This window comes from Prinia subflava, chromosome Z (assembly GCF_021018805.1).
Source record: "Prinia subflava isolate CZ2003 ecotype Zambia chromosome Z, Cam_Psub_1.2, whole genome shotgun sequence".
Taxonomy (NCBI): Eukaryota; Metazoa; Chordata; class Aves; order Passeriformes; family Cisticolidae; genus Prinia; species Prinia subflava.
In genome coordinates, this window is record NC_086283.1 from 8,534,948 (window position 1) to 8,550,108 (window position 15,161).

Consider the following 15,161-nt stretch of genomic DNA (forward strand, 5'->3'; position numbering starts at 1 on the left):
ATGCTTCACAGACTTGAGGAGACACTGTCTCTTCAGCAAGTGTTAGATATTGTGAATTCAAACCTCTCAGGAGGAGGAGATGACACTGGCTCAAGCTGGAGGAGGAACATTCTCTTGCTTGGAGAGAACAGGATGATACATTGGAGTCCTGAAATTGATTTGAATTGGAGCTGCAGTTCTATTAGTGCCCAAATGAAGCATTCTTCCTCCAACCAAGATCCCACCCTTTTCTAAATCATTCCTTCTTGGTTGGTCTTGCCCACCCATCCTAGTGAAAAGCTTCTTGTCCTCTTGAACACGTATTTCAACTAGAAGACCTGCCTCTAGCACAGCCTTATGTGCCCTTGCTTTTTTCTGGGATTCTGCCAGTGAAATTCCCTGATCTCCTACAGGCAGATGGCCAGCAGCCAAGTTCAAAATGTGTTTTATTCTGAGCCCATAAACACGTAGCCCTGTTAAGTGTGTGCAAAGATAAAATTTACATGGAGTTTTTCAAGGTTTTGTGCTTTATTATTTGGGTAGTGGCAATGCAGTGGAATTTGGGAGTGGCATGTATGATATGCCTATTAACACTCAGAATGTCTTGTCACATAGGTCTGGTCTCCCCATTCAGTCTGCATGTCATCTCTCTTGGTGGTCTGCTGAGAATTGAATGGTCTGTAGCACAAGATCTTTTTTCTTCTCTTACTGTTCTGTTCAGAAATACTTTTATGTCCTTGTCCAGGTTCACAGTGAAATTTTAAAAGACATTTAGGTGCTTAAAGATGGAAAGCACGTGACTAGGTATCAATTCCACGGACTAAGCAACTCTGACTGGACTGGATAGACAGAAGAGTATCTTAGCAAAAATCACTGCCAACTACATGTCATCAAGTAAGGCATATGGGAGAAGATAATGAAGTAACCTGGCAGTATTGAGAGAGAGCAAGAAGGAATAATGAACGGAGACATGAGCGAATGACTTGCAAAATACTAGAGGAGAGTAACACCATGGAAGGTGGCCTGAGCAGAGTGAGGTTATGAAATAGTTGGTAGACTATAGCAGTAAAAAGTCAGCTCCCATTTCCATCAGAAGTGACTGTGGAAAGGAAATCGAAGTTTACACCAGTTACAAAATCCTTTATTACAAAAATAATTAGAAAAGTGTTGGAAGCTTATCTATGTAAACATGTTGCCAGGGAGATAATTTGTTAAGGGGTTGATAGGACCACACCATTCCAAGTGACAGAAGTGGTGGTAGTCTCAAAGGACAGCCCGTTAAAGTTTCATATGCACAGTAGGCAAGGGCTGTAAGATCAAGAACTGCATTGTTAATATGACAGTGTAGTCTTCAAGCAGAATTATGTGATGTTTCATCTCTCTGTACACACCATAGCAGTATTCATCTCGGCCTCATGAGGGTGTCCCACAAATGGAATACATTCCTTTTTGTGTCCTGTCAAATCTTTGTCCATCAGGATTGTAGAAGGAGAATTGTTTATCGCTGTGAATATGCAGATACCACAAGGTTATCAGTCAAGTTTGTGTTTTGAGCTCCTGGCACATCTCTGTCATGTCTTGAAGGGAATGAATTTGGAACTAATGTGAGCAAATGAGTGCCTTTTAATATAATGTTGACAAGTCATGCCTGTATTTTGTTTAGAAGTGATGGTTTAAAGATCCATGTGTTGCAATTGTTTTTATAACTATTCTTTCATTATCAAAAAAATGCTTTTAGTCCTTGCAGTTGCTGGAGGAAAAAATTGCCTCAGTTAATAATCTTAAGTATTTCAAGAGCTACCTACTGAGATAAATATGGAATTTTCTTCTCCTGTCACAAGTATGGTCCTTCTATTCATTGTACCTTTGGGTCTTAATTAATGGCAGGCAGGAGATGACAGGTTTACCTGCTTAGAGTGGTTGTGAAATCATAAGGTAGCAACTATGGGCAGCTAATGTAATAAAGTGAAGTTTACCAATGACTTTGAAAGTATTCAGTGAAATCAAATTGCTGCAGATTCTTTAGGAAAATTTAAAAAATTAATGTTCTGAAACCTGTGAGTGAAAATGATCGGTCCTTACTTTTTTCTTTTTCTTTTTTTTTCCTTTTTAACCTACAGATATTGATGATGTCAGGAAGCATAAACCAGGTTATCTTGAGGCGACACTTGACTGGTTCCAATTATATAAAGTCCCTGATGGTAAACCAGAAAATCACTTTGCGTTTAACGGAGAATTTAAGAACAAGGTGAAGATAATGCAAAATTAAAAATGCATCATTCTGTCATGTGTACTCCATAATACATCCTAGAATTTTTGGAGTTGTAAAGGAGGAGGCTTAACAAAAAGGATTTTGATGGAAGCGACTTTTGCATACAATTTATTAGGCTAAGATTAAATAATATTTGCTATATTCCACTTTGTTCAGGGAAAATGCACAGGTCATTAAAGAAAGTCTGAAAAGAAAAATTGTCCTAGGCCTGATGAGATTTACACATGCATTGGTGTGGTTTTTAGCTGTTTTTCAATGCATTTTCATTCTCCATGACAGAGTAATGAATAGATTGTCTTTCGAGGGCTTTTTTTAATCTGGTTGGTAAATTTTTCTTACTTTTTTTAAGGGTATGCAGTTTAAGACAATAGGTTACAGATATTTTTCTTATTTGGTATGTGCTCAAGGCATACTTTTTTCTGGTAAATCTTTGTAAAAACATGTGAAGTGTTTGGCTTGAAGGCTGAGAAATTATTTTCCTTTTTCTTTTTGACTGCTTACAGTAAAAGTGGCCAGTGTTTGAAAGGAGATCAGACCAGTGAATAGACCTTGTTGAAGGAAATACCTGGATTTTTCCAGAGAAGCTGGATGTGATTTGAGTAGAATTGCTTTGCAGCTTGTGTATTGCATGCTCTGTGTAGATTATTCTTGGCAAAGAGTCACAGGTTTCTTGTGAATGATGTCCATGTGTCGGCCAGTTCTGCCTTGTAGTTCTGCCTATCAAAGTTACATAATGCCTTCTAACCAGCACAGACAACTTTACATGTTTTGCCCTGACTCCCCCCTCTGCACTAAAACTGCCTTTTAAATCTGTCAGTTGTGGAGTTGTAAGGCTTGATAACCTGATTCCCTGTTCTCCCAGGAACTGCTCTTAGAGGTTTTCCTGCACTGTAGAGTGACAATAGAACAGTGTATCCCTGTCAGGCCATTGGAGTTCAGCCTGGAGGAACTAAATGCCCTGAGATAGCTAGTTTGGAGCACTTGAATAATTCTCAAGCATTTCTAGAGACCCAGGATGTGGCAAGGCGGCTGTGGTGGCTGTGCTCCAGCAGCTCTGGTGAAGTTCACAATGTTCCAGTGGCACTTTTCCAAGTCACTCCTTGTTAACAAATGTGAATGTTCAGTTGGCAGCTTTTTGCAAGTCTAGCAGTCATCATCTGGACACCAAAGGCTTATTTTACTTTAATTTTTGGAAGAGTTTTCATCCTAGCCCCACCCCCAATATTATTTTTGTTTCAAACAAGCAGAAACTGTTAAGCAGCTGACATGTTACATTCTTGCAAGTGCTTAAGTATATGACTGAGCATTAATGAAGTAAATGCAAATTACATCTCTAGAGGGGAAACCCAAACTCTGACCTGCATCTGTAAGGGTGGAGTCATAGCTCACACACTTAATCCCATTTAGAGCCTGGTACAGTTTTCTACAGCAGTAGGGATCTCGTTAGCATCTAGTGCTGATTTAATTTCTTTCATGTATGGTTCGTGTTTTGTGGCTGCAGACTGAGGGAAAGTCCTGAATCAGTTGCCAGTATATTTGACAAATAGTGATGTTTGTTTCTTTGCATAAAAAGGGTGTTATATTCTCCAGAAATTTAATGAGGTTTCAAAGGTGGTGCCTTAAAATAACACGTGAAATAGTAGGTTTTAATAAACTATTTCTGTGGGGGTTTTTTCTGTTTAATAACATTTAAATTTACAAAACTTTCCTTGTTGTAAACTAGGATTTTGCTGTTGAAATTATTAAATCTACCCATGAACACTGGAAAGATTTGCTTCATAAAAAAACTGATGGAGGTACTATAAAGTGGTATGTATCCAGTCACATCTCTTGCTCTTCATATTGTGCTGTACTGGTGCTATTCAACAAGCTGCAGCTGTCCGTGAACTGCTAGATTTTTTTTTTTAATTTGAGATGACAGGAATATTCATGGGTTTGATAATTCACTGATAATAAAGCATGGTTGACTAATTGCACCTTTTATAATGATGATGATTTACTGTTAAGTGGTTCCAGAAATATATTGATTACATAGATGTGACATTCATTACTTCAACTTTTGAGAAATGGCCCCAGAGTGTTTGTTCAGAATTGTTTTGGGAGAATCTTGGTCCTCTTGTCACTTTTCGTTCTGTTGTATTGGGGAATTAAAGTTCATACAGTTTATTCTGTAGGACCTTTAGAACTCATGATCAAGCTCATTTTCTGTGTAAAAGGATACAGATTCATAGGGGAACATTTCTGCCAAGTATATGGTCCCAGAGTTTGTCTGGAAATACTACAGATATCTACTGCTTTATGTGGCCTGTTTTTCCTTTTTGTTAGATACTGCAGCTAGATTGCTGAATTAACCTGTAGTTAATTCCATGATCTGCCACAGAATCTGGCCGTCCTGCAAGGCACAAGAGATGGAATATACTAACATCATCTCTGTTAGCCATCTAGGTGTTCCTCAGCTCCCTCAGGGAGTGTCAGTTTAATTCTACTGACTTCTTGGGGGGATTTAACTTCTGGACTGTGGTCCTCTGCACTGTACCCAAGGTAGCAGCCAGAAGCACTGAGTGTGAGCACTGCTTGCATTAATACAGAATACACAGCCTAGACACCTCTTCAAACTCAAAGAACGCCCCTCCACACACCTGTTCCTTCCAGCATTATTTTGTGGTTTTGACTTCCTTATTTCTTGGAGATACACATTTCTGAGCTCTTTATGTGACAGTGGTTTTTTTCCGTAAGTACTTTATTGTGCATAGCTCTTTTCCACTGATGGATAAAGCATGTGTTTAATTTTATTTTTCAGCACAAACGTTCTGGTGAGTGGCAGTCCATTTTGTTGCAGCGAGGAGGATGCCCGATCAATTGTGCAGTCAGTAAGGATATTTACTTTTTTTCTACCCCTTTTTTTCTTTCAATGATTATTGTAAAAGATTATTCAGACCTCCAAAACTGAAATAAAACAGCTAAATTGAAATAGCGCTTCCTTAAGCAAAAATTTAAGTAAAAAGAGGAAGAGAAAGGTTGTGGGGAAGTAAAAGTGCTGTGATACAAACCTTTCATTGCAGTTGTCCAACTGTGCTTTTTCAAAGGTTCATTACTGTTCTGTTGGAGTTTTGTTTTGTTTTGTTTTTTCTTCTTCTGCGGTGCTGTTTCTTCTGATCCTGAATAGCAAGAGGGACTGCTATTTGTATCTAGCCTGCTGTCTTCTCTGTCTCCCCTGTTGCCATGAGTTACCACCCAGTGTTAGAACTCATTGACTAGCTGACTGTAGTCCCTAATCACTAAACAGATCCTTTGTTTGTCTACTTGCATAATTAAATGCAGTGCTTTTAGACAGGGAGTGCTTATTTGAATGTTTCTTAAAGAACACCTGTCATATTCTGAAAATTAACATAAAATTAAAACATGCAGGTTTCCTGTTCAGGCAAGAAAAATGTCCTGCAGGTTTGATGCTTTCTTGTGCAAATATTAGTGGAGGAGAACTTTTTCCATTTTAAAATATGCTAGTTTGGATGCCAGAAATTAGGCAAGGTTACCAGAAATTACATGGAGAAATGTGCCTCCAAGTATTACTTTTTCTTTTCTAACATAGGCTGTTATTGAGCCTGTGCTCATGACCACATGAGGTATTTTGCATGTGTGCATGGCTGCTGGGGAACCCAGTGTTTCACCTCACCAGTCACAGTAATTATGCAAGGAGAGGTGTCAAAGGACATGCTGTCCACTGTCTGTGCAGTTAACATTCCAACAGCATTTCTAGTAAGAGTGTGTTGTCCTGGATGCTGTTTTGTCACAAGCCAATAAGACTCTTAGTTGCAAAGAAATGTTGGTTTAAGCTGTAGAGATGTGTCAAACCAAACTTTTTCCTATTCAGATACCTTGCTTTCAGCACTTCTTTAAAAAATATCTCTATGTTGTATTTGTGAATGTTGATTAATGGGACTGTAAATTTTAAATGAAGGAAAAACTCATTTTGGAATTCAAATATATTTTTAGACATGTCAGTCACAGCTATAAGCAAGTAATTACCTCCTCTGTACTTTAAAATCTGCAACAACTTTGAGTCTTTAAATACAGCTAAAACTTCGAGTCTAAATGTATTTGAATGGTAACAAATGTGCAAAGGAATATTTCCTTTTGCATTCTCTGCTCTTTGAGGCATGCGGGGTAAATAATTATTAAAGCAGCTGGATGTCTTATTTTGTTTCTCAATAACAAATCTTCTTTTTCCCCTGGTTTTCAGGGAGAGGAGGAAGTTAGTACAATCAGTTCATAAAATAGATACCTTGTATCAAACTTTAATGCCTTTTTAATTTGAAAGCTTCCCTTTTAATCAAATGTTATCACTTCCTGTCTTTTTTTGTGCCTCACGTTCTTCTAAGTGATAGTGTTTTTGTGAAGTATGTTTCCACATACTCCTTTCCATCATTCTGTTTCAGTTCAGTCTAAGTATTTTAATTATGTCTTTGTAGGATGCTGCCTCTTGGTGCTTTCCAGATAGGGAAAGTATGCAATACTCTATTATAAACACTTTTCATGCTGCATGCAGTTGCCAATCTGCAAAAACTAAAGAAAGTAAAATGGCCTTGAAATGGGAATTGTGGACAGTTGAACTCTAAATATAAGCAGGGAGATTGACTTGCACATTTTAAGCAGGTATCTTTTTGTCTGGTACACTATACTGCATGCTTTGGTTGTCAGACATCCATGTCTTTCACACTGAAGTGAAAGTACATGAGTGTTGGCTGCAGAATTTTAATGGCTGTGGTGATTTCAAGTGAAAGCTGCCTGTGTTTGCAGAGGGTTTTGTTTGCTTTTGGTTTTTTTTGGTTTTTTTAATTTAAACTAAAAGCGGATATCTTTTCTTCTAATTTATATCCAACTATTAGTTCCTGGATTAAAACAAAATAATGAAAGGTGAAGCAGAGTTCTTGTATGCAAGTACATGGAGAGACATCTACCAGCTCCTGCAAAATTTCTGAGCTATTTCTGCAGTGAGAGCTGGTTCCCTACAATTCTTCTTCCAGATGGATTCTGAAATCCATCAGATTTCAGTTGCAGCATTTTTGAGTGAGTGATTGTTGCCTTAAATCAGATATATTGAGTTCTCAGAAAAGCCTGGAACAAAACAAAACAAAAAACCAAAAAAGACACCAAAAGGCAATACTCACTATTGCTATAGAACAGTTTTCATGGTGAGCAAGAGAACTTTAAGAGAAACAAATGGAAAACATTCAAATATTTACCAAATGTTTACCAAGCATGCACTTATCAGAATTTCCTATAGATTTTGGTTGGGTGTAGTCCAGTTGTTTTCAGAATTATTTGACCTTTTGTTAGTTTACAGATGAGGAACTAGAATGGCTTGTATGGGTTGGGGAATTTCCATTCCACTGAGCGAGTTTCTAGATGGTTGGCATATGTACCAGCTGCCAGCTGTACTGGGGGCAAACTAAGAATGATTCCACAGCAGGTGAATTGCCGTGACCAGTCAATTCCAAAGAGACAGAAGATAATCTGTGTGTATAAGAGCACATATTGAACGTTTGAACCAGCCATAATTACACCAGACCCCTGCAACTACAAATCTAAATGAATTTTAACACTACATGTTGAAAATTACTAATGTTCTCTAGCCTCTTAAAGATGTTCTGTCTATCCCAACTCCAGTGTCAGTGGTAAAGGTTGCACACTAAACCCAGGAGGAGTAGAGCTTTGTAGATGAACATGTTAGTGCTAAGATACACTGTTTATTTTAGGCTTTTAAGTGTTGCCATCTGTAAAACTGACCAGAACCGCCAAGCCTTTGTTTAATATTAATCCTAAGAATTGCTTGCTCTGTGAAGAGGCTGCTGAGGACTTTGCAAGTTGGAAAATCTCCAAGACAATCTATATATAGTTAGTAGAGCAGTGTTTCTCAGACTTATCACATAATTCTTTCCTTATAATACTGGAAAATGAACTGGGAAAGCTTTGCTAGATGATGTCTCTTTTGATAAAATGCAAAACAGTGTTTTACAGGGAAAAATATTTGACTTGTCCTGATAATTTAAAAAAATCCCCAACCAAACTTGAATCTGTATATTTATTGATGTGTTTTGAATAATTCAGACCAAAGCAGGAAAGTTTGTTGACTGCCTTTCTCCCTACACACTTTCTGTAAGGACATTTCCATTTGGGATTTAGTAAAGGTTGAATTTTCTGTATAGTGGCCAGTTGTGAAACAAAAGGTTGGTGGGGTTGTGTACTCTGGGATTTGTTTTTATTAACTAATTTGTTCATTTGGTTTTTAAATGGTGTTCCAGATGAAAGCGTTGTGTTGTGAAGAGATTCCTGGTTCAGTGGGATTTTGATCTGGTCATGGTGGGAAAGCACTGAGTCCATATCTCAAGCTTTTTGAGCAGTTATCCCAGAAGTGGCAGGCACCTGCTTGTAGATGTTGACCTCTGGTTCTCCCTGTCTTATGAGATAAAGCTTGGGTTTTGCTGGAAAGAGGGGATATTCTGGTGATATGACCTGGGTTATGTTTGTCATACTGGTACGTCCTTTCAGACCAGTCACATAACGCCCCCCATGCAGGTAACTATCATGGGTAAAGTGGGAAGGAGAATCCCACTTCTTCCTTCTTGGCTCATGGGCTTTGTATTGCTCTTCAGTGTTGAGCGCCCTGTGCCTGCTCAGATGCAGGAAGGCTGTGTCACACCAGTGTAGCTCAGCCTGCGTGCTGCTGTGCCTTAAGGAAGGGCAGTGGAACATTTTTACATCCTCATCATGAGGCAGGGTGATTCTAGATGTGTTAAAAGTATCTTTAATTTTGTGCTTTAAGTTACAAGACAAGACAGGCTGTGCACTTCTGTGATTGGGTAGTGGCATATCCAGCTTTGAAATGCTAGGCCTGAATTTTAAAACAAATAGTCACAGAACTGAATTTTTCTGTCAAAATGGAATTGTAAAAGAGTGTCATCACACATTTATTTTAAATTGTTTGTCAGTATTTAATGTAAATTTTATGTATTCACATGCATACCTGACAGTGAAACATATAGTAACTAGAAAGGCATTTTTACTCTTCAGATGTAAACAACAAATCCTGTTATTGTCAAAGACGATAGTCATCAAAAATCCCCTTTGCATTAGGTAAGGTGTTAATCTGTCACTCATTGTTCATGTGCTTGTTTTGTCATTTATGAGGAACAGAGATATTTGTGAAGTGGGGGTAAGAAGTCTGCAAGATAGAACATTGTCCTATGGGGGCAACAGAAAATTATGATTTTGTTAGTATCTCTTAACTTTAACATTAAAATACCTTTGTATTTGGGTACTATCTGTGAAACCTTAAGTAAATACTGAGATGTTGGTTTGGGTTTTTTTCCCTATCTTTTTTTTTCCCTCTTTTTTAGGCACCAGCGTTTACGAATGGAGATTCTGTTTCCCCAGAAGGTACCTTTTTTCTCAGATGTCATGTGACTTAAGTGCTGGCTTTAAAAATTGACATGAGGACTACTTTGTTGCAAAAAGGCAGTTTTGTGTATTTGAAAATCATAATAGTTATATCCTGTCATATGGTATTGCCTATCTCCTGTTAAATAGAACATGAACAGAAATTCCTGGATGCTTTGTGGGAGAAAATTCTTTTGAGTTAAAATGTAGTCCACACAAAAAGATAAGACAAAATTTTTTTCTTACTGATCATGCAAGGCAAAGTCATGACATTTATCCTTTTTAAAGGAGATAGGGTGCTTTGCCTTAGTTTTTGTCATTCCTCACAGTAGCTAACTAATCCTAACTAAACATCTCCTTTTCCTAAAATGGACATAACCATACTTGCTTTTCAAGTGTAAGTTCTAAAGACTAAATTTTATCCTTTTGCTGTTATGACTATTTTTCGTGTTAATATAACATGTGTTTTTCTTTAAGAAATAAGAATGCATCCTACGTTTCCAATTTTAGCTACTTTAAAAAGGATTTTTCTGCTGGCAGGAACTATAGAGAAGGAATGTGCTTTAAGAGATGGAGAGAGTTACAGAAATACTAAGTTAAACTTAGTCATGAGCCAAGTGCCAAATTGTTTGAGAAGCAACATCTGTGTAGCCTATGTCATGGGAAATCAAGTAGCATTCCATTTACCTTTATATGGCATGCCAATAAATAGCGTTTATTTACCAAAGTATTAGATCTCAGGCCTCTGGCAGACAACTGAACATAATCTGCCTGATTTGTGATGTTTTCCAGGGATGGTCACAACAGTGTTGTAACTTGTTGCTGGATTAGTACAGTCAAACTATTAAAATGAACAGATATTTTGAGGCCATGCTTTTCACAGGGTGGGGAATAGAGCTAACATAGCAATATTATTATGGGAGGGTAGGTAGCTGAAAGAGCAGAATGTTGTTTTTCCAATTGTTAGAGTGCAACTAGTTGTACAGAACTAATGTCAATCTTGTATTTTTTTGCTTGTTTGTTTTAGTTGATTCCTGGTACTTTTTTCCCAAGTGATCATGAAGGTCTTCTGAACGTGCATCATTAAATCTTAACAATCATCCCTTTCTTTGAAGATGGGCAAAAGCACTGATTGTTGAATTCTTGTTGAAACAACTTTTCAACTAGTGTAAACCTTCTCTAATGTAAATAAACACTGCCATTATAAAATGAATGTTTCCTTTCTGTCTTTGTAGGGTGGAGCAAAGGGAAGAGGAGGGGCTTGCTTGCTTGTTTGTTTCCAAATCTCAAAACTGCAGAACTGCTCTTATCCACTCATAAATTGTACCGAATGAGATGAGAGATAAATTGTCTTCAACCCTGTTCTCCAGATCTCTGAATAATTGAACCATTGGGTGTTAATTTCTCCGTCTCAGGGCTTTTCTGGCCACCCTGACTAATCCGTTTGAAGTCAACAGTAATCTTTATGTAAGAGGCTTAGGAGTTTGTTCTTTGACAGGTGACTGTTTCCCGAGTTGCATTCACTTTTGTGCCCAGTTGTCTCTGCAGGCTTCATAGAGTTAGGAACAGAGCATGCTTGTTTTAAAAAAAAATATGACATTCCTCCAAAGATTAATTCAACTAGCAAGGGCTAATGCCATAACTGTTGAAGTAAGGATTGCATGTGTGCTCTCTGTTCTACATCCTGTTTTGATAACTTCTGTGTTTCATCAGACAGGAAGGATTTTCCTTATGGAAAACTTCCATTTTTAGAACTGTGTATGCTTTTGATAATTACTTGTTCAATGAGCCAAGATTAATAAAAATGTACAGAACTGAGCTTTGTACTTTCATGATACAAATATCTGCCTGTTTTTCTTACTGCAGGATTATGTCTGGCCTATCTCTACCAATGTTCATAAAAGACAAAAAAGGCAGCTATTAAGTAGAAAGAGAGGAAATGATAATATAGACAGATGCTTTATCCAGCTTGTTACTGCGACCAAAGGTGAGCTGCTTGTCTGCTTTGTCTGATGATGGAAACAGAAGGTTACTGGCGCTGGCATAGGGTGGAAATGGAAGACAAAGAGCTGCAAAAATTAGGCTGTGGCTTGCCAGAGAGGATTAACTTTTCCTTACAAAGAGTAAGTTTTTAGTAAGAAAGGTATGTCACTTTGGGAATGTCTCTTTGATTTTAGGATACAATTTCCCTTCTCTAGACTCCTCTAGTGTATTGTTTAGTGTACAAGCACCAGTCACTTTGGAGATTCCAGTCTGGGATTCAGCACTTAGGAGGAGATGAAGTTCTCCCATAGTTTAGCATTGTTTTATACACAGGGTTTAGGTGTGATAAGAGAAATGCAACATAAACCTCAGATTAGGGGCTACTTTAATTCTTTGTAGTCAAGAGACTAGTTGCATCCAACATACACTTTGAGCAATGATTTCCCATGCTTTATTTTATACTTTAGAATTCTGAGTACATGCAGCATTATACCTCCCAGGTTTTCTTAAACAGCGTAAATGTTTCTTGCGTGCCTTGTGTTCACATGCAGCCTCTCAGGGTGAGATTCCTCTGGTTAGAGGTGAGCTCTTGTGGCTCCCAGAACAGCTGCTGTATTTGCCCATAAGGTAGTACACCTAGGAGGCTTGCTGTTTTGTGAAGTGCTTAAGGACAGCTGAGCAATGAAGGGCACTGTGTAAAATCAAATTCTTTTCCATCTACATAGTCACTGCTGTCCTTTTTCTTACCATTTTTTTAAGACATAGAGTGAAAAGTTGTACCCATGTGAAAACCAAATATCGAATTACAAATGTACCCGAGCTGAACTGTCAAGGGCAGATGATAAGTTACTTCATTTTTATTTCAAGTAAATTTTAGCATATCTAAATTTTAGTATCTAAGTATATTTATGGAATGTGATTATGAATCTCAGAAGCAGAAATAAATTTCTAAATCAGATAAGGCTTTGTGAAGGGAAATAACTAGTAACACTTGGGAAAATGGAAAACTGACTTGATCGAAGATGCCTAACACTACCATAAATATGAAAATGTTTAAGTATTTCTTTCATATTGAATATATAAACAGATGACTCTCATGATGAAAGTAGTTTGAAGGAAAGGAAAGTATTCATGTTCATTCTCTGAAGATTTTTTCCAGGCGGGATATAAAGATGTGCTGTTACACGTAGCCTTGCTGCAAGAATGCACTGAATGCCAGTAACGTGGATTTCAGAAATTAACCATAATGAAGGAGCTGTAGAGAGATGGGACAGAGAAACTAGAACATATTTTTCAGATCCCAGGACAAAAAAAAGTCTGAAATAAGGTTTTTTTTTCATTTTTTTCACAGGCTAGGGCTTCTGTTTTTATTTATTTGTGTATATTGTTCTATTTAAAGTTGATTTCATTTTAGCAGGAAGGTAAGTGTAGTAGTGTCCACTTTTCAATAGTTTTGTGAAAGGAACTTTATATCTAGTACTGATAGGTCCTGGAAATGAGGACATGAAGAGAAACATTTTTTTAAATCCATCTTAACTGTACTTTTTTCTGTGTTGAATATATAATACTCACATGTACATACTTCTTTCAATATGTATTTTCATCTTGATTTCCTCTCTGCAGAGAAAGGAGAGGTTACTTTTTTTTTTCTCCCCTTGCAATTGTGACAGTGAGGGTTCTTTTTACTGGTGTAAGTCATTAGCTGCTGCTCAAAATAGTACCTTTCACTGGGATGGAGTTCACATATCAAATCCCCCCCAGTCGAAAGTGGGGCTTGAGTTTTACTTACGTGGAAGTAATGTTCATTATTCTTTAAAGTGTGAAAATAAAAGGGCTGTGAGAATAGGATGGTATTGTCCCTGTCAGGATGTTATTTTCATGCTGTTAGTAATAATGGATATACTCTGAAAACCTCCGGAAGAATAGGAAGTCATTCTGAGGTATGTTTGGGAGAACTGTTCACAGATGTTATGCAAGGAGATGTTATGCCTTGCCATAACTTTTCTGTGGTTAATACTTGTGAGCTACAGCATAAAGCAGTATTAAACTGATTGAAGTATTTCATGCTTCCCTTGCTTTTACTGAGACTGAATCTTTTTAACAGCTTGTAGTTCAGTTTTTCCAGTGCAAAGGCAGACCCAGTGTTACATCAGTAAGGTAGAAAGGGTTTGTTTTTTCTGTCCTTGCTGTAAAGTGTTAAGGTGATTTTCTATCAAGTTTGACAACCTGGGTTCTATTCCCAGTGGACAAGAGTTCTGGGATTTAGAGAACAAATAGGAAAAAATCTTGCTTGCAGAGAATAGGAAGAATCTAAGAGGTACAGGCAAATAAAAATAATTAATAGAACTCTAAATAGGAGTGACTGAAAAAAACACACCTAAAAAAATAAGGGTGATATGTAACAATGCTGACTTCATGCAGCTGGAGAGGTCAATAGGATGCACTTGGCAAGGAAAAAGGTTTACCTACCACACAAAATGTAGTGATGATGTAATTCCATCCCCCAAATGCTCAGAAATAGTGCATTAAGCTTTGGCCACCTGAATGGGGAAAGATAATGGAAAGCAGTAACCGTATATACTGTTGAGTTGACTTCCTGAGAGTCTCTTGGGTTGTACCAATACAGACTGGGTGCTCAGCAGTGTTGACTGACTGATGCACCCACACAGAGTCTTTGATTTCTCATAGCTCACTGTTACTGCTGCACTCTCTTTCCGAACCTGCATATGGGATCTAGAGAGCAGACCAAAAAGAGTGAAGCTCACTGCAGTAGATTATCACTTTGCAATTATTTGTCAGCTTTGGCTAATTAATTCTTCACTACTGCTTGTAGCAGAAGTTTTAAAATGTTCTGGTGCTGAAGGCAGAATTCAAGTAGTGCTGCATGTTTTTTTAAATTTTTCATTCTAAATCTGCTGCATTACAACTGAGTCAGTTTTGTCAGTGATTCAGTATGCTAACTCAGTATGTAAGATTTTCGTTGATGATTTGCTCTACTTGCAAGGGTCAAAAAAGGGTTTCTCTTTGTAAGGGAACATGCAGAAGCCAAAAATAATTTCAGTGTTCTATGTGTGAAGAATATTTCTTATGTGCCAGAGCACTTCTGCCCTTTAGCTTTTTCCCATAGAACATCCTCATAAAGTTTGTAGATTCTTTACAGATGTCACCAAGTTTAATACTAAGTTTCTTGTTCATGATCCTTGGAAGAAAAATGCTTGTATTACTCAGATGTACAGCACATAATGCAAATTTGTGTTGAGTTGCACATTTAGTCGTTTGCTTCTGTGTACATAGTAATACTTGCCTGGAAACTAAGGGGATTTTTTTCAGACCTGAAAGTCAGGTTTTTGTGCAGCGTCCAATTCTAACAGATCACTGAATGGTCCTGTAGGCTTCTCTTTTGAGATGAAGAGAGTAGGTGTAGTCACTGAAATCATTGCACTTTGTAGCTGCTACTAGTCTCGTGCTCATTTATTGGCATGTTATGCAA

The 15,161-nt window shown here is 37.6% G+C and overlaps 1 protein-coding gene across 2 annotated transcripts in view; it reads left to right on the forward strand.

Annotated features, from left to right (window-relative positions):
* PPA2 (inorganic pyrophosphatase 2) overlaps nucleotides 1–10,897 on the forward strand; it is a 36,720-nt gene extending 25,823 nt beyond the window's left edge. For both annotated transcript variants that reach the window (XM_063422415.1, XM_063422414.1), the window contains 5 exons: nucleotides 2,100–2,227; nucleotides 3,975–4,060; nucleotides 5,052–5,121; nucleotides 9,649–9,688; nucleotides 10,716–10,897. In XM_063422415.1, the coding sequence (XP_063278485.1) occupies nucleotides 2,100–2,227; nucleotides 3,975–4,060; nucleotides 5,052–5,121; nucleotides 9,649–9,688; nucleotides 10,716–10,744 (353 nt within the window). In that variant the 3' untranslated portion in view covers nucleotides 10,745–10,897. The remainder of the gene's footprint in view (nucleotides 1–2,099; nucleotides 2,228–3,974; nucleotides 4,061–5,051; nucleotides 5,122–9,648; nucleotides 9,689–10,715) is intronic.
* The last annotated feature ends 4,264 nt before the right edge of the window (nucleotides 10,898–15,161 follow it).